This window comes from Molossus molossus, unplaced genomic scaffold (assembly GCF_014108415.1).
Source record: "Molossus molossus isolate mMolMol1 unplaced genomic scaffold, mMolMol1.p scaffold_m16_p_7, whole genome shotgun sequence".
In the NCBI taxonomy this organism is placed as follows: domain Eukaryota; kingdom Metazoa; phylum Chordata; class Mammalia; order Chiroptera; family Molossidae; genus Molossus; species Molossus molossus.
The window spans coordinates 71,874,718-71,901,231 of record NW_023425401.1 but is presented as its reverse complement, the minus strand read 5'-3'; the positions used below and the strand labels follow the sequence as shown (position 1 = coordinate 71,901,231).

Below are 26,514 nucleotides of genomic sequence, written 5' to 3'. Positions count from 1 at the left end.
CTCAGCGTCTGTTAGGTTACTTATCTCCATTTTGCTTAGTTCTTTTCTTGGGGTTTTGTTCTGTTCTTTCATTTGGGACCTGTTTCTTTGTCTCCTCATTTTGGCTGCCTCCCTGTGTTTGTTTCTGTGTATTACTTAACCAGCGGTATGGGGTGAGCTGAGACCAGATGCTGCTTGTTTGAAAGAATTTAGGAAAAATCTGAAGCAGGATCCAAGACAGGCCAATCCTATGGTTACGCAAGTGGCAACAGCTTGGGTGGGCTTGAAAGTTGGGTGGGGTGGGGCGGGGCCTGAGGGAGTCCCCAGGGTGGGGCTACCAGTGTGAGCCAGGTTGCTGGAGTCCCAGATATGGCGCCTGTGTACCGCCCTAGGGAAGGGCTCACCAAAGGAACAAAGGCCTCTGACAGCACGTTTGTCCCAGAGAAAGCCCCCTGTCCAGCCCTTGCTCCAGTGCCAAACAGCTCAGTTCTTCCCTGTATTTCTCTGTTGCCCCTCGAGCTGCCTCCCCTTCAAGCTTAGAGGGAGAGAGTCCAATAAGTTCATGCGCGGGCCCTTTAAGGAGCTGCCTGGGGCTCCAGCCGTGTCAGCTTCCCTGAGCCTCAGTTCCTGCTGGTTTTTCCAGCCAGAAGTAATGGGGTCTTCTCTTCCTGGCACTGGAACCCTGAGCGGGGCACCTGGTGTGGGAAGGGGACCCCTGAGTCCTCAGGAAGGACCTTCCCAGCCGAGGTATCCTCCTGATTTTTATCTGCCACACGTGGGTGTGGAACCAGCCCGTCTCACCGCCGCCCCTCACACTGCAGCCCCTCTGCCCCTTCTACCAGTCTGGATGTGGCTGCTGCTTTAATTCTGTAGTTGTAGGACTTCCATTCAGCTTGATTTCAGGCGGTTTTGAATGATGGTTGTTCTGTAGTTTAGTTGTAACTTTGATGTGGTTGTGGGAGGACGCTATACCGCATTTACCTACGCCGCCATCTTGACCGGAAGTCTCCTTTTGAAACAGTTTTACTTGCATACAATATGTTGAACAAATTTATTCACTGAAAGTGTGGGACATAGGTTGGGGAAACATGCACAGGGAGCTGTCCATCAGGTGGAAGTACATGTGAAAGAGATATGCAGAAAGTTGGAGGTGTTCATTTTGGGGAATCCCAGACTAGGCATCCTTAGGAACTCAAGGGTGGGCTTTCTGATGAAATCTGGGAAATAGTTAATAGGATCCACTTTTCTTTGATATATTCCCAGCCCTGGTTGCTGTTCTCTCAGCCCTTCTCTGTCCCTCAATTGTGGGGTTCTCTTCAGTATTCTGGATGAGGCAAGTATCAGCTGGGGAAGGTAGGCATTCATATATTCTCACTTTCCTTATTGGGAGAAATTGTTGGTAGGAATGTCTTGCCCTGGCCAGTTTTGTTCAGTGGTTAGAGTGTCGGCCGGTAGACCAAAGAGTCATGGGTTCAATTCCGGCCAAGGGCATGTACCTTGGTTGCGGATCGTCCCCAGCCCTGGTTGGGGTCGTGTGTGGGAGGTGACCAATGTGTCTTTCTCACATCGATATTCCTTTCTCCCTTTCTCTCTCTTGCCTTCCCGCCTCTCCACTCTATCTAAAGATAAATGGAAAAAATATCTTCAGGTGAGCATTAAAAAAAAAAGAATGTTTTCTGACACTGAACTTTGCCAACTTGGAGGAGGGGTAACTGGAGTAAAATAACCCTCCTTAGTGGGTCTAGTCTTGGATTATTATTTTCTTTTACTCCAGTGATATGCTGAAATTTCTTTGCTGGACTTCTAGAGGTACTTTCCTCCTCTGGCATACTGTGATTATAGTAAAGCCAAAATTTGGCAAACCGTATGTAATAGGCTTCAGATTTTACAAGCAAAATTTCTGGTCCATATATCACATGTGAAAATTAACATCCTGTTAATTTTAAATGCTTTTAACCAAGATTTGCTTATAATTAAACTAACAGGTTATATCTTTGTATTAATGTATTTATTTTTAACAAATTTTAGTGAATAGGCCATATATTGGAAAAAGCACTGTAGTCATTTCATTGACAAATAAATATTACATATCTACAAGTAGAGTCTGCATATTTATATCCAAGAGTCACCTTTCGTAAACTATGTTTGGCAAATGAGTAATGTGATCACACCACATTGTTGGGGGTAATTGGTTCTATTTCATGGTATGCCTTTCTGCAGTAGTTTTGACATGTGCTGACTGATGTTCCAACATGTGTTAAGCCATGCCCCAACCATGTGCATTTTTTATTCATGGTGATTAGGGCATGCATTCATTTACTAGACCCGTTCATGAAATTAAACTTTTCATACAAACTTAATTTTAATTACATAAACGTGTCTAAGTAAAAACAGGTAATCTAATTTGTCATTTTTTTAACATACACATTTAGAAAACCTACATTATTATTATTTTTTCTCTCCTTATGATTTTTTAATTTTTGTTACTGATGTTTCTCTTTTTTCCCCTATTGACACCCTCCTCCCAATTCCGCCTGCCCCCAGAATTGTTGTTTATGTCCATGGTTATGCATACATGAATATAAGTTCAGTGGTTTATCTTTTCTCTCCCCTCTCCCTTCCCCCTCTTCTGAGATTTGTCAGTCTGTACCCTACTTCTGTGTCTATTTTGTTCATCAGCTTGTTTTGTTCATTATATTCCACAAATAAGTGACATCATGTGACATTTGTCTTTTTCTGATTCACTAGTTTTGCTTAGTATAATACTCTCCAGATACCTCCATGTCATCTCAAAGGATAAGAGATCTTTCTTTCTTACAGCTACATAGTATTCCATTGTGTATATGTACCATGGCTTTCTTATCCATTCATCTATTCATGGACACGTGGGTTCTTTCCAGATCTTAGCGATTGTAAATAGTGCAGCTATTTTGGTACATGTTTTTTTTTCTGATTGGTGTTTCAGGCTTCTAAGGGTATATTCCTAGAAGTGGGATCACTGGGTCAAATGGAAGTTCAATTTTTAATTTTTTGAGGTAACACCATATTGTTTTCCAAAGTGGCTGCACCAGTCTTCATTCCCACGAGCAGTGAGTTCCCTTTTCTCCACACCCTCGCCAGCACTTGTTTGATGATTTCTTGATGGCAGCCATTTTGGCATGTGTGAGGTGATACCTCATAGTTGTTTTAATTTTCCTTCTCTCTGATGAATAGTGACGTTGAGCATTTTTTCATATATCTCTTGGCTAATTGTGTGTCCTGTTTGGAGAGATGTCTATTTAAGTCCTCTCTCATTTTTTTTTGAATATATTTATTTTTTATTAATTTTTGCTACAGATGTTTCTCCTTCCCCCCGACTGATCCCCCCTCCCCCTCCCTCCCTGCCCTGTCCCCAGTTTGTTGTCCATGTCCACTGTTCATGCATACATGCATATAAGTTCTGTGGTTTATCTCTCCTCCACCACTCCCTCTTCTGGGGATTAACAGTCTGTACCCCACTTCCACATCTCTGGGACTACCCCAATCCTCAGACTGTTATGTTCATTATATTTCATAAATAAGTGAGATCATATGATACTTGTCCTTCTCTGTTTGACTTGTTTCACTTAGGATGATACTTTCCAGGTCCCTCCATGTAGTCTCAAAGGATAAGAGATCTTTCTTTCTTACAGTTGTGTAGTACTCCATTGTGTATATGTACCACAACTTTTTTATCTATTCGTCTACTGATGGACACTGGCTGTTTCCAGATCTTAGCTATTGTAAATAGTGCTGCTACAAAGATGGGGGTACATATATTCTTTCTGATTGGTGTTTCAGGCTTCTTAGGGCATATTCCTAGAAGTGGGATCACTGGGTCAAATGGAAGTTCAATTTTTAATTTTTTGAGGTAACACCATATTGTTTTCCATAGTGGCTGCACCAGTCTGCATTCCCACCAGCAGTGTACTAGAGTCCCCTTTTCTCCACACTCTCGCCAACACTTGTTGTTTGATGATTAGTTGATGGCGGCCATTCTGACAGGTGTGAGGTGATACCTCATTGTTGTTTTAATTTGCATCTCTCTGATGATTAGTGATGTTGAGCATTTCTTCATATGTGTCTTGGTCATTTGTATGTCCTGTTTAGAGAGGTGTCTATTCAGCTCCTTTGCCCATTTTTTAATTGGGTTCTTTGTCTTCCTTTTGTTGAGTTGTATGAGCACTCTCTATATATTGGAAATTAACCCCTTATCTGATATATCATTGGCAATGATGTTCTCCCGTGCAGTGGGTTGCCTTTCCATTTTGACTATTGTTTCTTTTGCTGTGCAGAAGCTTTTAAGTTTGATGTAGTCCCGTGTATTCATTTTCTCCTTTGTTTCTGTTGCCTTAGGTGATGTATCAGTGAAAATTCTGCTGCGTACGATGTCCGAAATTTTGATGCCTACATTTTCTTCTAGAATTTTTATGGATTCATGGGTCACATTTAAGGCTTTTATCCATTTTGAGTTGATTTTTGTGTATGGTATAAATTGACGGTCTAGTTTCATTATTTTGCATGTAGCTGTCCAATTTTCCCAACACCATTTATTAAAGAGGCTGTCTTTACTCCACTGTATGCTCTTGCCACCTTTGTCAAATATTAATTGAGCATATTGCCTTGGGTCCATTACTGGGTTCTCAGTTATGTTCCACTGGTCTATATGCCTGTTCTTCTGCCAGTACCAGGCTGTTTTGATTACATTCGCTTTGTACTGTAACCTGATGTCTGGTAGTGGATTGCCACCTACTATGTCCTTTTTTTTTCAAAATTTCTGTGGCTATTCGGGGACTATTTTGATTCCATATGAACTTTTGAAGTATTTGTTCTAGTTCTGTGAAATATGTCGTTGGTATTTTGATGGGGATTGTATTGAATCTATAGATTGCTTTGGGTAGTATGGACATTTTAATGATTTTAATTCTTCCAATCCATGAACAAGATATGTGCTTCCAGTTTTTTATATCTTCTTTTTTTTGTTTTTGTTTTTTTGTATTTTTATCCTCACCTGAGGACATTTTTTTCCACTTTTTGTTCAGATAGAGTGGGAGGGTGAGAGAGAGAGAGAGACATTGATGTGAAAGGGACACATCGAGTGGTTGCCACACGCACGGCCCAACCAGGGCCACGGACAATCTGCAACCGAGGTACGTGCCCGTAGCGGGAACCGAACCCGGGTCTCTCTGGACTGCAGGCTGACGCTCTAACCGCTGAGCCAAACCGGCCAGGGCTTTATTTCTTTTTTCAATGTACTGTAGTTTTCTGCAAATAGGTCCTTTACTTCTTTGGTTAAGTTTATTCCTTGGTGTCTTAATCTTTTTGCCACGATGGTAAATGGGATTGTTTTTTAAGTTTCTCTTTCTTTGAGTTCATCATTTGTATATACAAATGCCGTCGACTTCTTGACGTTAATTTTGTATCCTGCTACTTTGTCAAATTCATTTATCAAGTCTAGTAGATTTTTGATGGAGTCTTTAGGGTTTTCTATGTATAATATCATGTCATCTGAAAATAATGACAGTTTTACTTTCTCCTTTCCAATTTGGATCCCTTTTATTTTTTCCTCATGTCTGATTGCTTTAGCTAAGATTTCTAGTACTATGTTAAATAAGAGTGGCAAAAGTGGACATCCCTGTCTTGTTCCTGTTCTTAATGCAAATGTGTTTAGTTTCTGCCCATTGAGTATGATATTGGCTGTAGGTCTTTCATATATAGCCTTTATTATGTCGAGATATGATCCTTCTATTCCCAAATTGCTGAGCATTTTTATCAAAAATGAATGATGGATTTTGTCGAATGCTTTTTCAGCGTCTATTGATATGATCATGTGGTGTTTATTCTTTATTTTGTTTATGTGGTGTATCGCATTTATTGATTTGTGAATATTGTATCAGCCTTGCATCCCTGGAATGAATCCCACTTGGTCATGGTGAATAATTTTTTTGATGTATTGCTGTATCCGATTTGCTAGTATTTTGTTCAGGATTTTGGTGTCTATGTTCATCAGGGATATTGGCCTGTAGTTTTTTTTCTTTGCATTGTCTTTTTCTGGTATTGGAATTAGAATTATGCTGGCCTCATAGAACGATTTTGGAAGTCTTGCTTATTCTTGAATTTTTTGAAATAGTCTGAGGAGAATGGGTGTTAGTTCTCTTTTGAATGTTCGGTAAAACTCACCCGTGAAGCCATCTGGGCCTGGAGTTTTGTTTGCTGGGAGAGTCTTGATTACCTCTTCAATTTCCTTAGTTGTTATTGGTCTGTTCAAGTTTTCTATCTCTTCCCGGTCCAGTTTTGGGAGACTCTGTGTTTCTGAAAATTTGTCCATTGCACTTAGATTGTCGAATTTGTTGCCATATAGTTGTTCATAGTAGCTGTTAACGATCTTTTGTATTTCTGTGGTGTCAGTTGTTACTTCTTCTCTTTCATTTTTGGTTTTATGTGTTTGAGTTCTCTCTCTGTTTCTTGGTGAGTCTAGCTAAGGGTCCATCAATCTTGTTTATCTTTTTGAAAAACCAGCTCTTTGTTTCATTGATCCTTTGAAATGTTTTTTGGTCTCTATGCCATTTATTTCTGCTCTGATCTTTACTATTCCTGTCCTTCTACTTGCTCTGGGGTTTTCTTTTTGTTTGCTTTCTAATTCTTTAAGTTGGTTAGACAGTCAATTAGAATATTTTCTGTTTTTTGAGGTAGGCCTGTAACGCTATGAACTTTCATCTCTGTAGATATCATCTCAGAACTGCTTTTGCTGCATCCATAGATTTTGTGTTGTTGTGTGTTCATTTTCATTGGTTTCCAGGAAGTTTTTAATTTCTTCCTGGATTTCCTCAGTATCCCATTCATTGTTTAATAACATGCTATTTAGCTTCCATGTGTTCAAATGTCTTTGCATGTTCTTGTTGCAATTGATTTCTAGTTTCGTGCCTTCGCGATCTGAGAAGATGCTTGATATGATTTCAGTCTTATTGAATTTGTAGAGACTTAGTTTGTGTCCTAACATGTGGTCTGTCTTTGAGAATTTCCCATGTGCACTTGAGAAGAATGTGAATTCTGTAGTTTTGGGGTGTAATTCTCTGTAGATATCTATTAAATCCATTTGGTCTGGTGCTTCATTTAGAGTCTCTGTTTCCTTGCTAATTTTTTGTTTAGAGAATCTATCCAGTGCTGTCAACGGGGTGTAGAAGTCCCCTGCTATGATTGTATTGCTATCGATTTCTCCTTGGAAGTCCTCCAGAAGATTTTTAATATATTTTGGTGCTCCTGTATTGGGTGCATATATGTTTATCAAGGTTATATCTTCCTGTTGGATAGATCCTTTTAATATTATGTACTGGACTTCTTTGTCTCTAGTTATGGCCTTCATTTTGAAATCTATTTTATCAAATATGAGAATTGCTACTCCAGCTTTTTTTTGCTTTCCACTTGCTTGGAAAATTTTTTTTCATCCCTTCACTTTCAATCTATGTGAGTCTTGTTGTAAGGTGGGTCTTTTGTAAACAACATATGGATGAGTAATGCTTTCTTATCCAGTCAGCTACTTTGTGTCTTTTTATGGGAGCATTCAGTCCATTTACATTTGAGGTGATTATTGATAATGTACTTGTTTATTGCCTTTTTTGTTTAGTGTGTGGTTATATTTTTCTTCCTAGTTCTCCTGCTAATTACAGCAGTCCCTTTAACATTTCTTGCAGTGCTGGTTTGGTGCTAATGTATTCCCTTAGCCTTTGTTTTTTGTCTACAAAGCTCTTTATTTGACCTTCTATTTTGAATGATTACTTTGCTGGGTAGAGTAGTCTTGGATTCAGATCCTTTTTTTTCATGACCTTGATTACTTCATGCCATTCCATTCTGGCCTGTAGTGTTTCTTGTGAGAAGTCAGCTGAGAGCCTTATGGGTTTTCCTTTGTAGGTAACCTGTTGCTTATCTCTTGCTGCCTGTAGGATTCTCTCTTTGTTTTTAATTTTTGGCATTTTAATTACTATGTGTCTTGGTGTGGGGCTGTTGGGGTCTTCTTACTTGGGGCTGTCTGTGCTTCCTCAACTTGAATACTTTCTTCCTTCACCAAATTAGGGAAGTTTTCTCTATTTCTTTGAATATATCCTTAACCCTTGCTCATTTTCTTCTTCAGGGACTGCTATGATGCGAATATAATTACGTGTCCAGTTGTTGTCCCACAGTTCTCTTAAGCTGTCTTCCTGTTTTTTTAATGTTTTTTTTCTTCTTGTTTTCTAATTGGTTGATTTTTTTCTACCCTGTCTTCTAATTCACTGATCCCGTCCTCAGCTTACTCTTCTCTGCTGTTTAGATCTTCCGATGTGTTTTTCATTTCAGATATGTAATTTTTTATCTCTTCTTGGTGGTTTTAATTTCCAATTCGTTTATTTTCAGCATCTCTATGTCCTTACTCATGCTGTTGAGCTTCCTCAAGATCATGGCTCTGAATTCTAGCTCTGTTAACTTGCCTAACTGCTCCACATTGATCTCATCTTCGCTGGAGGTCTCTTGTTCTTTCATTTGCCTTCTGTTTCTGTGTTTCACCATTTTGGCTATCACAGTGGGCTTTGGATCCTATCACGTTTTCCCTGGTGGTGTTGGTGTTTTCCTGTTTGTGGCTCCCTCTCCTGGGTTTAGATGAGCGAGGGAGGACCCATGTTAAACACCACTGACAAGTCTTACTTTCCTGGTTAAAGTTGCTAGCCCAGGAAAGGTACTGTTATCCTGTAGCTTTTTGCCTGGAGGCTAGCAGTCTAGGTTACTTGAAGAGTTTTAGGTTGTCAGTTGATTGAAAAACTCCCTGAGGTTCTCAGCATAAGGGGATTTACTGAGAGAGGAGCAGATGGCTAGTTGTTAATGAGCCTCAATTAGCATTTCAGTGGCCCACAGGGTGGGGATGGATCTCTGAGGGAGGGGCTGCTGCCTCTCCCCAGAGCTCTGGGAAGGAGCAATATGGCCACCATTCTGAGTGGCAGCGACTCAGCAAAAGCTCCGAGTGCCCTCCAAATCCCGAGTGTTCCCACAGAATTCCAGTTCAGTCTGCCCTCCCTCTGCTGGAGCCCAAGGTGAGTGGCTGTGGCTATTTTAGCCTCTGTCCCAACCCTGCGCTTTGGAGCTGTTTTGGACTTTAACCTTAGGGCGCTGCTCACCGCTAAGGCTGCTGTCGAGCTGCAGACCATGGGCTCCCAGCCCCCGTCTATTGCCTTCGCAATCCTACCAGGATCGAGTCAGTGTCACTGGTTATATGGTCCTTGCAAGCTTCTTTTCTGTTGCTTTTTCCCTTCGATTTGTCTGTGTTATAGTTGTAATTCCAGTTTGGTTCTGGGAGATGGTCTGTGTAGCTTCTGTTCACTCTGCCACCATTTTGGATGTCCCTAAGGGTTTTTAGGGTGGAGATTTTAGGGAAAGCCCCATGGGAAGATCTAAAGAGAATATTCAGCAGCTTTCCAGGTGTGTCCTTTCAAGGCCTGGTGTCCATTGATTGATTGGTTGGTGCCAGGGCAGGGGGTCTTTATTTAATGCAGCTGCCTCTGAGGCCAGCCAAGGGGGTCACTGATCTGTTTTGCTTTTGCTGCTGAGAGCTAGATGTTATCTCTAGGGAGGAGATGCTGAATGACCAGTGTTATGCTAGGGGAGGAAAGGTCACCCTGGGGGCCAGGTCCCTCACAATTGTTTTTTTGCTAAGCATTCTGGCTTTTCCACCCTGATGACCTTTTGTACCTGGCCCATTGTTGTTGTTCTGCTCATGTCTATGTTAACTGCCTACTGTTACAAATCTTTCTACAATTTGTATAAACCATTTTACCCATTCAGAAATGACCATCATTAAAAGAACTCAGTTTTAATTTTTGTCTGTAGAAATGTATCTCTGTACCTTATGCCTTGTATTATTAAAAACCATACCATTTCTTTCCAACTTAATTTGAACTTTTAATTCTTAGGAACCTCAATTTTCATTGATAACCAAAAAGGTAAACAACCAGTATTCCTTAGATTGAGATTTATGTTGTAAACACACTCTCACTTTCAAGAAATACACCTTCAACAAGACGTTACATCAGCAGTTCTAAATCCACGTTACAGACTTTCTGCAATAAAAAGCCAATATCAGGCAAATTAAGACCTGTCTAGCAATCATTGTTTTAGTATTTTATGTTATTTCAAAATATGTAGACATTCAATAACTTTAATTAAAATTTACTAATTTCACCCTGGCTGATTTGCTCAGTGGTTAGAACATCGGCCTTCAGACCAAAGATTTGCATGTTTGATTCCCCATCAAGGGCACGTACCTGGGTTGCAGATTCCATCCCTTGCCCGGGATGAGGCCTTGCAGATGGCAGCCAGTTAATGGGTTTCTTTCACATTGATGTTTCTCTCTTTCTTTCCCTCTCCCACGCTATCCAGAAGTCAATGGAAAAATATCCTCGAGTGAGGATTACCAACAACAAAAAAATTACTGATTTAGAAAGAAATGGCTGAAATAAGTTAAAGTGATTTTCTTAGATGGCTAAGTTTTTTTTTTTTTTGGTCCCATTTTGAAAAGATTTACCTTCCAGAGATTTATATTTTAAAAAATGGCCCAGACAAGAGTTCCTGGTGAAGACCAGGTATTTGCATTTCAACGGTTTTGGGACTTTGGTTTCATAAAGCCAAATATCTATAGGTCTCTTGAGATGAATAGGGGAGGTTTAAGAAAGGTAAAAGGATTTGATGGGCTTTGAATTGTTTCTGGAGCCATACCTCTGGCCCTGTGAAGACTTCATTTGTAAAACAAGGACAATCAGGTTTTTTTGTTTGTTTGTTTGCTATGTCACCCAAATGTTGGCAATGAACTGACAAATCTATTTACCCATTTTTGAAATTTTTCTTTCCATTTGGGTACATTTTTCTAGTTCACAGAGAGCACATAGCTTAGGGTTGCCTGAGAGTTATAAAGGCTTCAATATATGGAACCTCCATCCATTTCCCTTGGGAATGGCAAACAGGTTCTAGCTTCAAGATAGAATTAAAATGAGTGGTGCCATTAACTGACCAAACCTCTCCATTGCTCAGTCTATTTGGGCCAGGCCATATTACCAAAGAAGATTAACCTTTTTCTTGAGGGACTCAGGGTCAAATTTCTCCCAGTTGGTGAGCATGTATCCCAAAAAGGGATACGTGAAGCGCTGTGGAATGGTTCCCCATCTATGGAGAGAGATATGTAGCAAGCTAAGAGTTAGAGGCATCTCTGCAAGTCTCTGTACTGTTTTGGGCCATGCTGAGTAGGGTGGGTACCCTGTTTAGTCATCCCTGAGGCTCTCATGGAAATTACTAATGAAGAAAGGATGGTTAGCACATATTCGATCAGTCTCAATATTCTTTTCTCCTGTGGAGTTTAAAAAAAAAAATCATTTTCCCCTTTGGTTCAGTATCTGGTTCATTTAGTTCAAGATTCATATTATCGTTCTGGGAAAAGTATATGTTGGTGTCACTGATTTCAAGCAAATCTCACCCTATCAGGTGAATCAGGGTGGATTTAATTAGCCAAAATGTATTGCCATGGAACATTCCCTAGTTGGAAGGGTACAGGTTCTGATTTAAAAATAGATGCTGATTAGCTATTTCTGACATTTGTACATAAGCTTTGCTCCCAGGGAGGAGACAGCTTAGTTGGGTGTGGTTAAGAACATATAAAGTAGCCCCAGTATCTACAGGGGCCTTCGTGGCTTCCCTTTTTATGATAATTTCAACTTCTCCCAAACTTATGAGCAAGAAGGGGAAACACCCTTGGAGCAACCCTATGCTTGCTTCTAATTTCTTTTCTCTTTCTAAGTCCAGTTTTGGTTTTCTACAATTCTTTTTATGGTGACTTGGCTTTCTACAATAGAAACACACTCCTCTACTGTTCCCCATAGACTCCATTTAGCAATTCTGTTGCCTTACTCCCACAAACCAGTAGGCTTATTAATTGGAATAAGTCAGAATGACAGCACTATATTCTTTAACAGTAAATAAAATTCCTTTGCAAACCTATCAGTGTCCTGGAGAAAGGAATGTATACAATTACTGTTCCCTTCTTGCCTGAAACTAGCCTTCCTGGTTTTCCATGTAGTTGACCTGTGTGCCAACTTGGAACTTCTGAGTTACATGCAAAAAATTTAATTTAGGCATCAAAAGAGCTACATTTTGGCTACCTTAAGTTGATATCACTTCTAGTTAAATGTTCCCATTTCTGTAAGTCAGGAGTGTTAATGGGGGCTGGGAGTTGCTGGCCTTGGAGGTACATTTTTCCATGTTGATTTTAGCTTTATTTTTAGATCTGCAGAGTCTGAATAACCTCCAGATATACTGTGTACCAGGTTGAAGCACACTGCCTGTGTGCCCAGCTCCAATTCATCTCAAACATTCCTTCATCTCAAACCTTCCCTCATTTCTTGGCCTTCGCTCCCCACTCCACAAAGATTCTCAGTTGCCCAAGACTGCCTGAGATTTGAGCTGGAAGGAATAAGCATCCCCTCATCCTTGGAGCCAGATGAGTCTAGGCTCACATTAGTGTGGTAAAAGATTTTGTTCAGACCCCCAGAGAGCAACTTCAGTTGAAAAGCCAAAGTTAGAAATCAGCCATTCATTTTTCTCCTCCTGTCTTTCCTTAGCCTGTTTTTTATTTTACAGCCTTAACCTTTAGCTCTACCTCAAGGGTTTTTTAAAAAGACAGATTAAAGAAATTTAGCCTTTTACCTTATAACAACAGGGGTGTCTGGAATTCCAAGGGCACTCATCTGAGCTTACCTGATGCAAATTGAGGAGCTAGTGGAGCACAATGAACCCCTGCTGGTACCTAGCATAAGTCCCTGGTCTGTGGGTCTGTGAGGTGGTCCTAGGTGGGTTCCTCTCTGGAATCCTGCCATTCTACACTACGGTAAGAAAATCCAAGTCACTGCAAGTGAGCCAGCTGGGCTGCATAGGTTCAGAAGAGAAAGTCTGATCTCAGGTCATCAAAATGTTACTAGAAAGGGGACCTGACCTTTGGAGGGTTTGCTTAGGGCTAGCTGGTTCTTGACTTCGTGTAGGAAAAAACACGAATCCAGGTGAATTTTAGAGGATGTTTATTAAAGCTGGGGACAGTGAAACAAAAAAAGGCTGAGGAAGTGAACCTAGACTGGTCTGCTTTGGCTAAGAAGTCAGAGAAAAGAGGGTCTTGGGGACAGGTTCAAGGGGTGTGTCTGGGATGAACTGTTGCTGCCCATTGCTGCCCTGGTTTCAAGCTTTGTGGGGTCCCTTAGAGTTTAGGAGATACATGCCTGTAGGGGAAGAAGGGGATGGGAGGCATAGGTATGCTCCTGGGAAGGAGAGAGCATGCTGAGTCCTATGTCTTGAGGCTTTTATATCTTCTCTTGGGGTGGGAAACTTAGTGGAGGTCTCAGGATAGGGTTTCAACAGAATATTCATCAGCTTTCCAGGTGTGCTCCTTCAGGGTCATGGTCTTCATAGATTGGCAAGTGTCAGGGCAGGGGGGGGGGGGGGTGTGGGGGGGTGTTAGTCATTGCAGCTGGTCCTGGTGTCATCCACCTTATTCTGCTGCTTTTCTGGATCTGGAGCTGAAATACAACTGAGGCCTAGATGTTATTTCTAGGGAGGTGATCTTCTGTACCTGCTGTAAATTGCTTTGTCAGTTTGTTTAGCTATCGGTTTCAGTTTCTCTGTTCCACTAGTCCTGGCTTACTGGCCTTCTCACTTTGAAATAAATTTTTAAACAATTGGCCCTTGGGGGCCTAATTCACCTTTTGTGTGTCAGAAAACAGCTATTTTTCAAATTGGGTTGCAATATTTTCCTCTTAGTTAACTGTAAATCAAAAAAATCTTTTCTTAGTTGACTCTATAGTAGACTAATTGAATATGAGTTTCTTGAAGATTTTCACATCAAATTTTTAAAATTTCATTTCTTATTAGTAGCTTAGTTCTAAAATGTAGCCTTCCTGGAGGTAGTCTAAAACTATGTTTTGTACTCTACTGTGCCTTTTCAAATTTTTTTTCATGAGGTTGGAGGGCTACTGAAGAGTCTCTAAGACAGCTGATAGGGCAGATAAACTGAAGCGGGTTATAAATACACAGGGGCAGAGCCCTTTTTTGGCCCATCTTATCCCAGATCCATCACCCCACTTTGACACATGGAGCAGGTCCCATGAGACCAGGTGGATCAGTACTGCCTCATCTCTCCATTGAATCAAGGTAGCCCATCAAAGTTTTTCTCTAAGGCTCCACTGTTTTGAACACTTGTAAAAACAACACTGCTTATTGTTTTTCTTGGACTGGGATTGTGCCTTTCATTATGGGATGTTATTTAAAAAGGAATAGTCAACAACTTCCAGTAAAGATGGCAGCATAGGTAAACGTAATCTGATGTAATCACATCAGAATTACAACTAAACTACAGAACAACCATCATTCAAAACCTCCTCAAATCAAGCTGAATGGAAGTCCTACAACTACAAAATTAAGAAGCAGCCACATCGAGACTGGTAGGAGGGCCGGAGGTGTGGACAGGTGGGTCCCACACCCACATGTGGCTGATAAAAATCAGGAGGATACCTCAGCTGTGAAGGTCCTTTGAGAAGGGTAAGGGATCCCCCTCCCATACCAGGCTGCCAGCTCAGGGTTTCAGTGCCAGGAAGAGAAGTCCCTATCACTTCTGGCTGTACAAACCAGCAGGAACTGAGGCTGAGGGAGGCTGAGGCTGCTCCTCTTAAAGGGCCCACATATAGACTTACTCAGACTTGCACCCTCCAGTCCCCAGCATAGGGGAGGCAGCTTGAAAGGCACCAGAGACATATGGGGAAGAACTGAGTTGTTTAGTATTAGGGCGAGGGCTGGAGAGGCAGCTTTCTCCTGGACAGACATGCTGTCAGAGAGACCTTTGTTCCTTTGGTGAGCCCTTCCTCCTTGAGGCCAGCAGATGTTAGCCATTTGTAGGGCTCCAGCAACCTGGCTAACACTATTTGCCCTGCCCTGGTGATTCCCTGAGGCCCTGCCCCACCCAACTTTCAGGCCCACCCAAGCTGTTACCAGTTGCTTTACCATAGGAATGGTCTGTCCTGAATCCTGCTTCAGATTTTCCTAAATTCTCTCAAACAAGCAGCATCTGGTCTCAGCGAGCCCCATACCTCTCATTAAGTGGCCCCAGACCTGGCACTAGAAGCAGCCAAGCCTTGGTTCACAACTTGGCTTTGCCTGGGCACCTACAAGCCCAGCACAAGAAGACTTCTTTGTAGCTTATGCCAGGTGGCCCTGGGTACAACACAGGCAGTGGCTGACCTGGCCCCAGAGCCAGCACACCCAGTGGACTGCCTCAGAACACTTCATACACCACCATCCAACCACCTCCACAAGTGACACACTCAAGGAATGGACTCAGTGGGTACCAGAGCCCTGCTGAAGTAAGTCTTACTCTGTGTTGTGGGGCCCTGAACAGAGCCCCACAGGTGGTCAGGTCAGTAGATAGTGGGCACAGCCAGTCCTTGCAGCTGATCAGGCTGAGTAAAACCCTCTCATTGATGTGCCAACAGCAGTCAAGACTCAATTACAGCAGAAGGGTGTAAAGTTCACATAAGGGGTGCACCTCGAGGGCATTGAATCTATAGATTGCTTTGGGTAGTATGGACATTTTAATGATGTTAATTCTTCCAATCCATGAACAAGGTATGTGCTTCCACTTTTTTATATCTTCCTCTATTTCTTTTTTCAATGACCTGTAGTTTTCTGCGAATAGGTCCTTTATTTCTTTGGTTAAGTTTATTCCTAGGTATCTCAATTTTTTTTGCCACAATGGTAAATGGGATTGTTTTCTTAGTTTCTCTTTCTGTGAGTTCATCATTGATGTATAAGAATGCCGTTGATTTATTGATGTTAATTTTGTGTCCTGCTACTTTGCCAAATTCATTTATTACATCCAATAGATATTTGATGGAATCTTTAGGGTTTTGTACATATAGTATTATGTCATCTGCGAATAATGACAGTTTCACTTCCTCCTTTTCAATTTGGATCCCTTTTATTTTTTCTTCCTGTCTGATTGCAGTGGCTAAGACTTCCAGTACTATGTTAAGTAAGAGTGGCGAAAGTGGGCATCCTTGTCTTGTTCCTGTTCTTAAGGAAAATGCTTTTAGTTTTTCCCCATTGAGTACGATGTTGGCTGTAGGTCTTTCATATATGGCCTTTATTATGTCGAGATATGATCCCTCTATTCCCACATTGCTGAGCGTTTTTATCAGAAATGGATGCTGGGTTTTCTCGAAGAGTTTTTTGGCATCTATTGATATGATCATGTGTTTTTTATTCGTTTTGTTTATGTGGTGTATCACATTTATTGATTTGCAAATATTGTACCAGCCTTGCATCCCTGGCATGAATCCCACTTGGTCATGGTGAATAATTTTTTTGATGTATTGCTGGATTTGATTTGCTAGTATTTTGTTTAGGATTTTGGTGTCTATGTTAATCAGGGATATTGGCCTATAGTTTTCTTTCTTTGTAGTGTCTTTTTCTGGTTTTGGATTTAGAATTATGCTGGCCTCTTAAAACGAGTTTGGAAGTCTTCCTTCTTGAATTTTTTGAAATAGTTTGAGGAGAATGGGTGTTAGTTCTTTTTTGAATGTTCTGTAAATCTTCCCCGTGAAGCCATCCGGGCCTGGGCTTTTGTTTGCTGGCAGAGTCTTGATTACATATTCAATTTCTTCTGTTGTTATTGGTCTGTTCAAGTTTTCTGTCTCTTTCCAGTTCAGTTTTGGGAGATTATATGTTTCTAGAAATTTGTCCATTTCGCTTAGATTGTCGAATTTTTTGCCATATAATTTTTCATAGTAGTTGTTAACGATCTTTTGTATTTCTGTGGTGTCAGTTGTTACTTCTCTTTCATTTCTGATTTTGTGTATTCGGGTTCTCTCTGTTTGTTTCTTGGTGAATGTAGCTAAGGGTCTATCAATCTGGTTTATATTTTCAAAGAACCAGCTCTTTGTTTCATTGATCCTTTGAATTGTTTTTTTGGACTCTAAGTCATTTATTTCTGCTCTGATCTTTACTATTTCCTTCATTTTATTTGCTCTGAGGTTTTCTTTTTGTTTGCTCTCTAGTACTTTAAGTTGTGAGGTTAGATAATCTATTAGAGATTTTTCTTGTTTCCTGAGGTAGGCCTGTAGTGCTATGAACTTCCCTCTCAGAACTGCTTTCACTGCATCCCATAGATTTTGTGTTGTTTTGTGTTCGTTTTCATTGGTTTCCAGGAAGTTTTTAATTTCTTCCTTGAACTCCTGGGTAACCCATTTGTGGTTTAATAACATGCTTTTTAGCGTCCATGTGTTCAAATGTCTTTGCATGTTCTTGTTGCAATTAATTTCTAGTTGCATGCCAGTGTGGTCTGAGAAGATGCTTGATATGATTTCAATCTTCTTGAACTTGTAGAGACTTAGTTTGTGTTCTAACATGTGGTCTATCGTTGAGAATGTCCCATGTGCACTTGAGAAGAATGTGAATTCTGTAGTTTTGGGGTGTAATTCTCTGTAGATATCTATTAAATCCATTTGGTCTAGTGCTTCATTTAGCGTCTCTGTTTCCTTGCCAATTTTTTGTCTAGAGGATCTATCCAGTGATGTCAGCAGTGTGTTGAAGACCCCTGCTATGATTGTATTGCTATCGATTTCTTTGAAGTCTTTCAGAAGATTTTTAATATATTTAGGTGCTCCTATATTGGGTGCATATATGTTTATCAAGGTTATATATTCCTGTTGAATAGATCCTTTCAATAGTATGTAGTGGCCGCCTTTGTCTCTAGTTATAGCCTTCATTTTGAAATCTATTTGATCAGATATGAGTATTGCTACTCGAGCTTTTTTTTTCTTTCCATTTGCTTGGAAGATTTTTTACACCCCTTCACTTTCAACCTATGTGAGTCTTTTGTTGTGAGGTGGGTCTTGTAAACAACACATAGATGAGTCTTGCTTTCTTATCCAATCAGCTACTCTGTGTCTTTTAACCAGAGCATTTAATCCAGTTACATTTAAGGTGATTATTGATATGTATTTATTTATTGCCATTTTTGTTTAGTGTGGTTATATTTTTCTTCCTATTTCTCCTGCTAATTACAGTAGTCCTTTTAACATTTCTTGCAGTGCTGGTTTGGTGCTAATATATTCCCTTAGCCTTTTTTTTTTTTTTTGTCTAGGAAGCTCTTTATTTGACCTTCTATTTTGGATGATAGCTTTGCTGGGTAGAGTAGTCTTGGATTCAGATCCTTGTTTTTATGACCTTGATTACCTTGTGCCATGCCCTTTTGGCCTGTAGTGTTTCTGTTGAGAAGTCAGCTGAGAGCCTTATGGGGTGTCCTTTGTAGGTAACCTGTTGCTTATCTCTTGCTGCTTTTTGGATTCTCTCTTTGTCTTTAATTTTTGGTATTTTAATTACTATGTGTCTTGGTGTGGGCCTGTTTGGATTCTTCTTTTTTGGGGTTCTCTGTGCTTCTTGAACTTGAATACCTTCTTCCTTCACCAAATTAGGGAAGTTTTCTGTCACTATTTCTTCAAATATATTCTCTATCCCTTGCTCATTTTCTTCTTCTCCTGCAACTTTTATGATGTGAATATTGTTACAATTCTAGTTGTCTCACAGTTCTCTTAAGCTGTCTTTCGGTTTTTTAATTGTTTTTTTTTCCTTTTAGTTTTCTGGTTGGTTGATTTTTTTCTACCCTGTCTTCTAATTCCCTGATCCAGTCCTTAGCTTCTTCTACTCTGCTATTTAGACCTTCCAGTGTGTTCTTTATTTCTGCTATGTCATTCTTCATTTCTTCTTGGTGGTTTTTAATTTCCAACTGGTTGATTTTCAACATTTCTATGTCTTTACTCATGGTGCTCATGTCCTTAACCATGCTGTTGAGCTTCCTCAAGATCATGTCTCTGAATTCTAGTTCTGTTAACTTGCTTAACTGCACCTTATTTATTTCATCTTCGGTAGAGGTTTCTTGTTCTTTCATTTGGCTTTTGTTTCTGTGTTTCACCATTTTGGCTATCACAGTGGGCTTTGGAGCCTGCCAAATTTTTTCTGTGAGTGTTGATGTTCTGTTGTGTGTGGCTCCCTCTCTTGGGTTTGGATGAGCAAGGGAGGACCCGATTTAAACACCACTGTCAAGTCTTACTTTCCTGGTTAGAATTGCTTGCCCAGGAATGGTACAGTTATCTTCTAGCTTTTTGCCTGGAGGCTATCAGTAGCAGTTACTTGAAGAGTTTTGGGTTGTCAGTTGAGTGAAAAACTAGCTCAGGTGCTCAGGGGAAAGGGATTTTCAGAGGGTGAGGCAGATGCTGGTTGTTAATGTGTCTCAATTTGCATTTCAAAGGCTACCCGGTGGGGTTGAATGTCTGAGGGAGGGGCTACTGCCTCTCCCTAGAGCCCTGGGAAGGAATAAAATGACCACAGTCCTGCATGGCCTCAACTCAGCAAAAGTTCTGAGCGCCTTCCAAACCCAGAGTGTCCTCACACAGTTCTAGTCCAGTCTGCCCTCCCTCTGCCGGAGCCCAAGGTAAGTGGCTATGGTTATTTTAGCCTCTGTCCATGCTCTGCACTGTGGAGCTGCTTGGGGCTTTAACCCAAGGGCCCTGCTCCCAGCTAAGGCTGCTGCCTACAACTAAGGCCGCTGCAGTCTGTGGGCTCCCATCCGCCCTCTTGTGCCTTCGCAATCCTACCAGGATGGAGTCGGTGACTCTGGTTATATTGACCTCCAAGCTGCTCTTCTGTTGCTTTTTCCTGACGATTTGTGTTTATTTTTGTTGTAATTCCAGTTTGGTCCTGGGAGACGGTCTGTGTAGCTTCCATTTACTCTGCCACCATTTTGCCTCCTCAAGAATAAAGAAAAGTTTTAAAAAAATAAAAATAAAAAAGAATAGTCATTTGAAAGTTGTGAACTTTCAATAAAATACTAGGATACTTGCAACACCAGCCATTTCAGAGCATGCGTGGAAAAGTTGTTTCTTAGGCTTGTTGTATTGCTAGGGAACGTCATATTCCTCCTAAACTCCCGATTTGCATTACCTCATGGACACTGGACCTCACAGCTGTTCAATCTTTTCCTTCTGCTGAGCAGATATGAAGCTCAGTGTCAAATTTGTGGACACCTTCGAGAAATGTATATTGCATGAGTGTGCTTAATTTTGTGCACTAACTTTATTTACCCGACTGCATTTCTTTTCTTAAAATTATTTCCCATATGTCTTAATTTCTTCATTTACTCTTTTTTTTTTTTCTCTTCTAATGCATGTATCCTTGTTAGCCCCATCATTCTTTTTGAAATAAGCTGGTGTGCAAATTAGCAAAAATAAGAACTATCCTAAATATTTTAAGAAACTCTTGTTTTGATCCACTCTTGCTACCTAGGTCTTAGATCTTACCCTTGCTAATATGTCACAAAAGTCTCCTAGCTGGACCTGCTCTGTCCTTTTTCTTTCCCTCTGAATCCCCTTATCTGCACAGTAGAGTCCAGCAAGGTAGACGGCCATTCATAGCAGCAAGTCTCCACTTGCAGAACCATTTACTATGGCTCCACAGCAGCTCTCTATAGTGCTGCAGCTCTTGTTTCTGCTGTTCTGCCAGTGCTTGCTATTGCTACTGATCTGAAGCCCTCTCCCACTCCTTTACTTTTCTCAGAGTTAGTTTCCTTTGCTGATCCCCTCTGGCAGGGCTGACTACTTCCTGGGTGTTGCTTCCTCTCCTGGTATATACCTCTGGTCATACTAACCAGACTGCTGCTTGCCTATAGGTACTTTTTTGCAAATTAGAAAAAGGCACCCACTCCTTCTTCAAAATACTTTATAGAACTTCCAACTGTTAGAAAACCATCTTAATAACTACAAGGTGGGACAAAGGTAGGTTTACAGTTCTTCCTATAGAAAATAATACAGTAATAAATAATAATACAAGACTAAACTCTGTGTTTCAATACTCACAAGTATAACCTACTTTTGTCCCATCTTGTACATGAGTGTAAGTTGTTTACTCTGTTGGTGGCACTCTGTTAGGGTTGTACCATGCCCAATTGTACAGTTGGTCCTATCTGTTGTAATGATTGTGAATTATCTGGATTCCCCTCAGCACTGTTTGACCAGAAATAGCCGTCAATAACCAAATACAAAAGAAAGAATAAAGGTATGGATACTGTTGTAAGCCAGGAGAATCAACCTTACTTGGACACAAAGTAATTTTGATTATTAGGAGCTTTATTACCTGTGCAGGGACTGCAGCCAACCTACACATAGGAGAACTGCAGCCCCGAGCTCATGGGAAGGGTTGCTTATATAGGACAGGGGTTATTCAAGAGTTTAGCAGAGCTAACAAGCTACATGCACAGAAGTGGAGGCAGTTAGCGATAAGCAGGAGCGTACAGAGGTGGGAGGGAGCTGAGGTGAAAGGGAACTGGGTGAACTGGGTCAGCACACATCTGTCCTGCTATTCATTCTATTATCTAAGTTTTAAAAACTAACAAATTCGCTTAGAGGACACATTCATTTAGAGGAGTATCAGGTCAGTTGATACTTCCTTAGGTTGCCTCTGAAAGCTTCATAGTTGGCATTTTGTTTTTTTAATCAGGACAAAGTGATAGGAGCAGGTTATTACAGATACATTCCATGTTCTTGTCTGGAAAAATAGCAGGTCGGGCGTACCTTGCAAGGTCTTTTGTATTGAATATTATGATTAAGATATTGTAATTCAGAGACATAATTGTTTTGACATTTCAGTATTTCTGAAATCATTGTGTATCTTAAAGTCAGTATATCATGGTTATTGAAAGCACAGACCCTGGAGATAGAGTGCCTGGGTCGGAATCCCATTTCTATCACTTATAGACTTATTTGTGTGACATGAGTTACATTTCTTAACTTCTCTGTGCTTCATTCATCTGTAAAAGGGAGATGATAATAATTGTTCCTACTTCATGGGTTTGTTGTGAGAATTAAAGTATTATATGTACAGTATTTAGAATAATATCAGGCACCTAATAATAGTAAGAGATACAAATATTCACTATTATCATCAATATTATTAAAGGCTATGTATACATTTATTTCTTTCTAACCCTGAAAAGTTGTTTTTAATTCATGATGTACAGTTTATATTGATAGCATCTTGTTTCAGTGGGCCCATAATTATGTGCACTACTGTCATACACCCACTGCTGCTGTGGTGCGCCCTCCTCTGCCCACACCAGTTTTCTGTTTGCTGTAACAAAAGACACATAGTATACAGAGAGGAAACCAGCAGGCTTTGCATTTTCTTCCTTAAGGGCAGGAGAGAAAAGGGAAAACTAGGGCTCTTTATAGACAAGGCTTGTTTTAGAGGTTAAACTTAACTTCTTGTTCATGTTCTAAAGAATTGGTAATAAATCTTGGCTCTAAAAAATTAGACACCAGAGAGAATTGTGTTTGAAAAAGTGATTTTAATGTAAAAACATTATCTCATTGCAGGACAGATTTCTTTAAATGATTTTCAAGAGAGCTGTGCTGCAAAGTGGCAAAAGGTAATGAATGTTACTGGCCAGGTTTCCCATTAGAACCCTCCAAGGTACCCTCAAGTTAGACAAAAGATGAACGTTGCTGCCTGAATAGCTGTGGGTTTCTCCTGGTCATTAGTTTTCATTTGTGGTTGTAATTTCACAGGAAAGATGGGGTGGGGTGGGGTGGGGTGGCTGTTCTGTATGTTGTTGCAGATTGTCTTTTACCTCATGCTTTCTGTTAGCTTTAGAAACTACAATCTTGTGAGAAGCTCTGCAGAGCTCTTGCTCATTGTCCCACCCTGTTGAGAGCTCTTTTAAATTAAGCAAGATCTGACTAATACATTCTTTGGAGATGCTCTTACCATTTTCATTATTAGACAATTTTTTTTCCAGATTATATCACTTTAATTGGCTTAACACTCAACTTTGATAAATATTCTTGCATAATATACTGCACCAGCTAAAATTCTTACAGCAGTTGCAATACATTTATTTGGGGTTTTAGCTGCATTTTTTTTAGTTGAACAAAACTGTATAATAAGTAAATAATACAAGGATAAGCTAAAATGTTACCTTGCCTCATCCCCAGGGTGAGACATTTTTCCACATATGAAAGAAAGCAGCCAGTAACCACTCAGGCCCATTCAAAGGCTCACAAGATCAGCTGTTTCCAGAAAAGGATAAGCTTCCTGTTTACCAGCCAGCATGACACAAAGTAGTTGTGTTTTTTGGCTACATAGTACTTTGCATATATGTTGGGGTTCTGTCCAGTAGGACAGCAGGGCCGGACACTTGCTTTATGCTCAGACACCACCCCGACAGCATGTGTCCTAGATTTGGGCCACCCTCAGAAGGGCGCTTCTGCTTTGGCTCCAGAAGCAGCCCAGTCATTCTGAAAGGAAGCAAAGGAGGAAAGATGGCATTATCTCCTTGTTGGCTTCCTCCTTGCTTTTCTTTCCCTGGGGTACCCAATCGAGACAAATGACCTTCACACAAATCTGAATCTAACAATAAATTTTAATGTTTTTGTTTTTAATTCTCTAGGAAGCAGGATGCCAATGCCTCTGGGAAAACTGATCCTTTTTACCAGTGTGATGGCTAGTGGGGGCGGTGCCCTTATGTATTACCTTATACAAAGTAAGTATCCAGCAAACTGCCTGAGGCATGGCCTCTTCCTAGCTCTCTTATCCCTGTTCCTCCTTCATAGAAAATACTTCATATGCTTTTTGAAGATTATAAAGGAGGAGAGGCCTATTTTCAGAAACCAGTACACCATTCCATTCCTGTAGCCTCCTCCTTATCCTGTAATTCCAGTTTTTTAAGTGCAAATAAAAGTGTTGGTGGAAATGTGTCCTTGCAGTATCGTGAGAAAAGCATTTCCAGGGACTCACATGAGAGAATGAGGTCTGGTAGTAAGATTTATTGGGTGGAAATACAATGCTGCCCCCAGATTCCCAATGTCTTATCTCCATCTGTCCCACAATGAAAAAAGTCCTGCCTTGTCTTCATCAAGTCCAGTACAAAGAACAGTACCCAAGCTTAGTCCAGTTTAGTCCATGTCTGTCTTTATCCAGTTAGCATAGTCTGTTTCTGGCTGCTCTCTGACTGGTGCTGCCTGCACTGGGAGTATTTACACTTGCCAGCTGCTAGGCCTTCATGGCTGTTATGGAAAGAGAACTTGTGAACTAACAGGGAAAGTGCATACTGAGTGAGAGCTTTGTTAAACTTGGGTTATATTATCTTGGGCTTGGGAAAGACCAGGTGCCCTTTCAAAATAACCAAACAACTTCCCAATCTTTCATGGGCTTCTGCTTGTTCTTCCCACTAACCAATCTATTTCCTATATCTTTCAGGGTTCTTTGTCCTTTGTCCAATACGATCTTTTTTCCAGGCTAGACAGATGGTCTCCATCCTAGTTCCTACTGCACATGCCTCATAGTAAAAGCACCTCTCCCTGTGCCACCTTGGCTTCTACTGGGCATTTGCCTTTATTGTTCTATCCCTCACCCCTAATTACCCTTGGGGTGGTGGTAGTTCCCTGGAGAGTGTGTGAAGCTGTAGCTTTCCAGTTAAGCAAGCCCAGTATTGGATTCAGCTTCTCAGTTTATTAGGCTTCTTAATGTGTAATTCCCTTTGCTCCCTTCCTTGATTAATATCTAGCTATCTATGCTAACAAAAGGATCCCGACTTGTTTGCATAAGAAGCCTAGCAAAATGCAAGATGGGCATTCACTCCAGTGCACACAGGAGATCCAAGATTGTTGAGATTATATAAAGAACAGAGGGCCCTGGCTGCTTTGGCTTAGCGGTTAGAGCAGTGGCCCGTTTGGTTCCCGCTAAGGGCATGTACCTTGGTTGCAATTTGTGCCCAGCCCCGGTTGGGGTTGTGTGGGTGGTAGCCACTGATGTGTTTCTCTCACATCGATGTTTCTCTCTCTCTCTCTTCTTCCCTCTCTCCCTCCTGCTCTATCTGAAGATAAATGCAAAATGTCTGTGGGTGAGGATTAAAAAAAAAAAAAGGAACAGAGGGGAGAGGGATACCAGATGGTTCATAGGTGGTGAAAACATGGTTTCTCAAGTGTCGTCAGCCTGTTTGCCCTGCCATTCTTTGATGTTGGCTTAGTAGAGGAGGGGAGTTTGAGCAAGACTCGCTCTGGTGAGAGCAGAAAGTAGAAGCAGTGTCCAGGATGGCAAAATCTTGACAGATGTGTCTTTCAGGCTCACTGCCTTCAAATTTGAATTTGTAAAGACAAACCACAGTTATGAATAACCAGGACATTTAAGGTCATTTAATTGCTGCTGGCTGTGAAGTAGCAGCAGTTTTTTTTTTTCAGAAAGATTTTCTTTGAAGCAACTCCATGTACTCTCAGCTTGGGACTTCAACCTTACTCTACAGCATTTTCACTTTTTGCCAGGATGTTAGAATCATCAACAGATGAGCCAAACAAAGCATAGTGCCTTTTCCACCTATTCTTTTTTATTTTAAAGAATGCTCATAAAGCAGTAAATATTTTATTAAATCTCAATCCTTGAATATGTTTTTTCAGTGTTCTTTTTTGTTATTGTTAACCCTCACCCAAGGATATTTTTTCTATTGATTTTTTTTGTTTAAAGAAAGTGGAAGGTTAGGGGTGAGGGGGAGAGTGAGGAGAGGAGAGAGAGACACACTGATTGGTTGCCTCCCTCATGTGCCCCAACCAGGGCTGCAGATCGAACCTGCAGTCCAGGTACCTGTCCTTGACTGGGAACTGAACCCGTGACCCTTTAGTTCATGAGCTGATGCTGTAATCACTGAGCCACGCTGACCAGGGCTCCACTTATTCTTTCTGACCTTCTTTCAGTTGACCCAGAGGCCTTTGAGTCTGGAAATGACCTAAGATGAACATTCCCAGAAATAATTCTGACTAGAATAGTTCAGCCTCCTCTCCCTTTTGCCAAAGAGACAGAGCCAGAATATGACAGGAATGGGTGCATTTTAATGGTTGGCGGGACCAATAACCTTTCTCCCTTAGGAAGCTGCAGTCATCCAATAGACAGCCCAGCTAAGGCTCTGCAGCCAAGTGGTTGAATCCCAGCTCCAGCTTTTGACCAGTTGTATAGTTTGGAAAGGAGGCCATCTCTCTCATGGGCCTCAGTTATCTTATCTGTGTGATAATGTATAATATTAGTACTTAAACTTGAGGTTGTGAAAACTAAACAGATCTCACAACCTATGAGATAGTGAGAATAATAAGATACATGAAATATTGAGAACAGTATGTAGGCATGGAAATCTGCAATAAAGTTTAACTGTCTGGACCTAGCATCTACTACTCATTTTCCTGGCATGGCTGGCGCCTTGTACACTCCCACAGGATCCCCTCTAGTCTCACTCTTGGAAGCAGGACAGGAGGGGCCTTCTTCTCTTTATCAGGCTCAAGGTGACTTTCCCTTTTATTACTGTGTATAGGAGGGAAGCTTTTTTTTAATGTCGAACCAAAAACCTTCCTTGGGAAACCTACCTTTGCTCTCTCCCTA

At 40.9% G+C, this 26,514-nt stretch overlaps 1 protein-coding gene across 2 annotated transcripts in view; it reads left to right on the top strand.

The window, feature by feature from the left end:
* LOC118620263 (cytochrome c oxidase assembly factor 1 homolog) overlaps positions 1-26,514 on the top strand; it is a 70,610-nt gene that overhangs the window by 33,567 nt on the left and 10,529 nt on the right. The window contains exons 1-3 of one of the 2 annotated variants that reach the window (XM_036247369.1): positions 19,484-19,534; positions 22,470-22,522; positions 23,543-23,635. In XM_036247369.1, the coding sequence (XP_036103262.1) occupies positions 23,551-23,635 (85 nt within the window). In that variant the 5' untranslated portion in view covers positions 19,484-19,534; positions 22,470-22,522; positions 23,543-23,550. Of the gene's footprint in view, positions 1-19,483; positions 19,535-22,469; positions 22,523-23,542; positions 23,636-26,514 lie in introns of those variants that run through there. The other variant, XM_036247370.1, reaches the window with a different exon arrangement.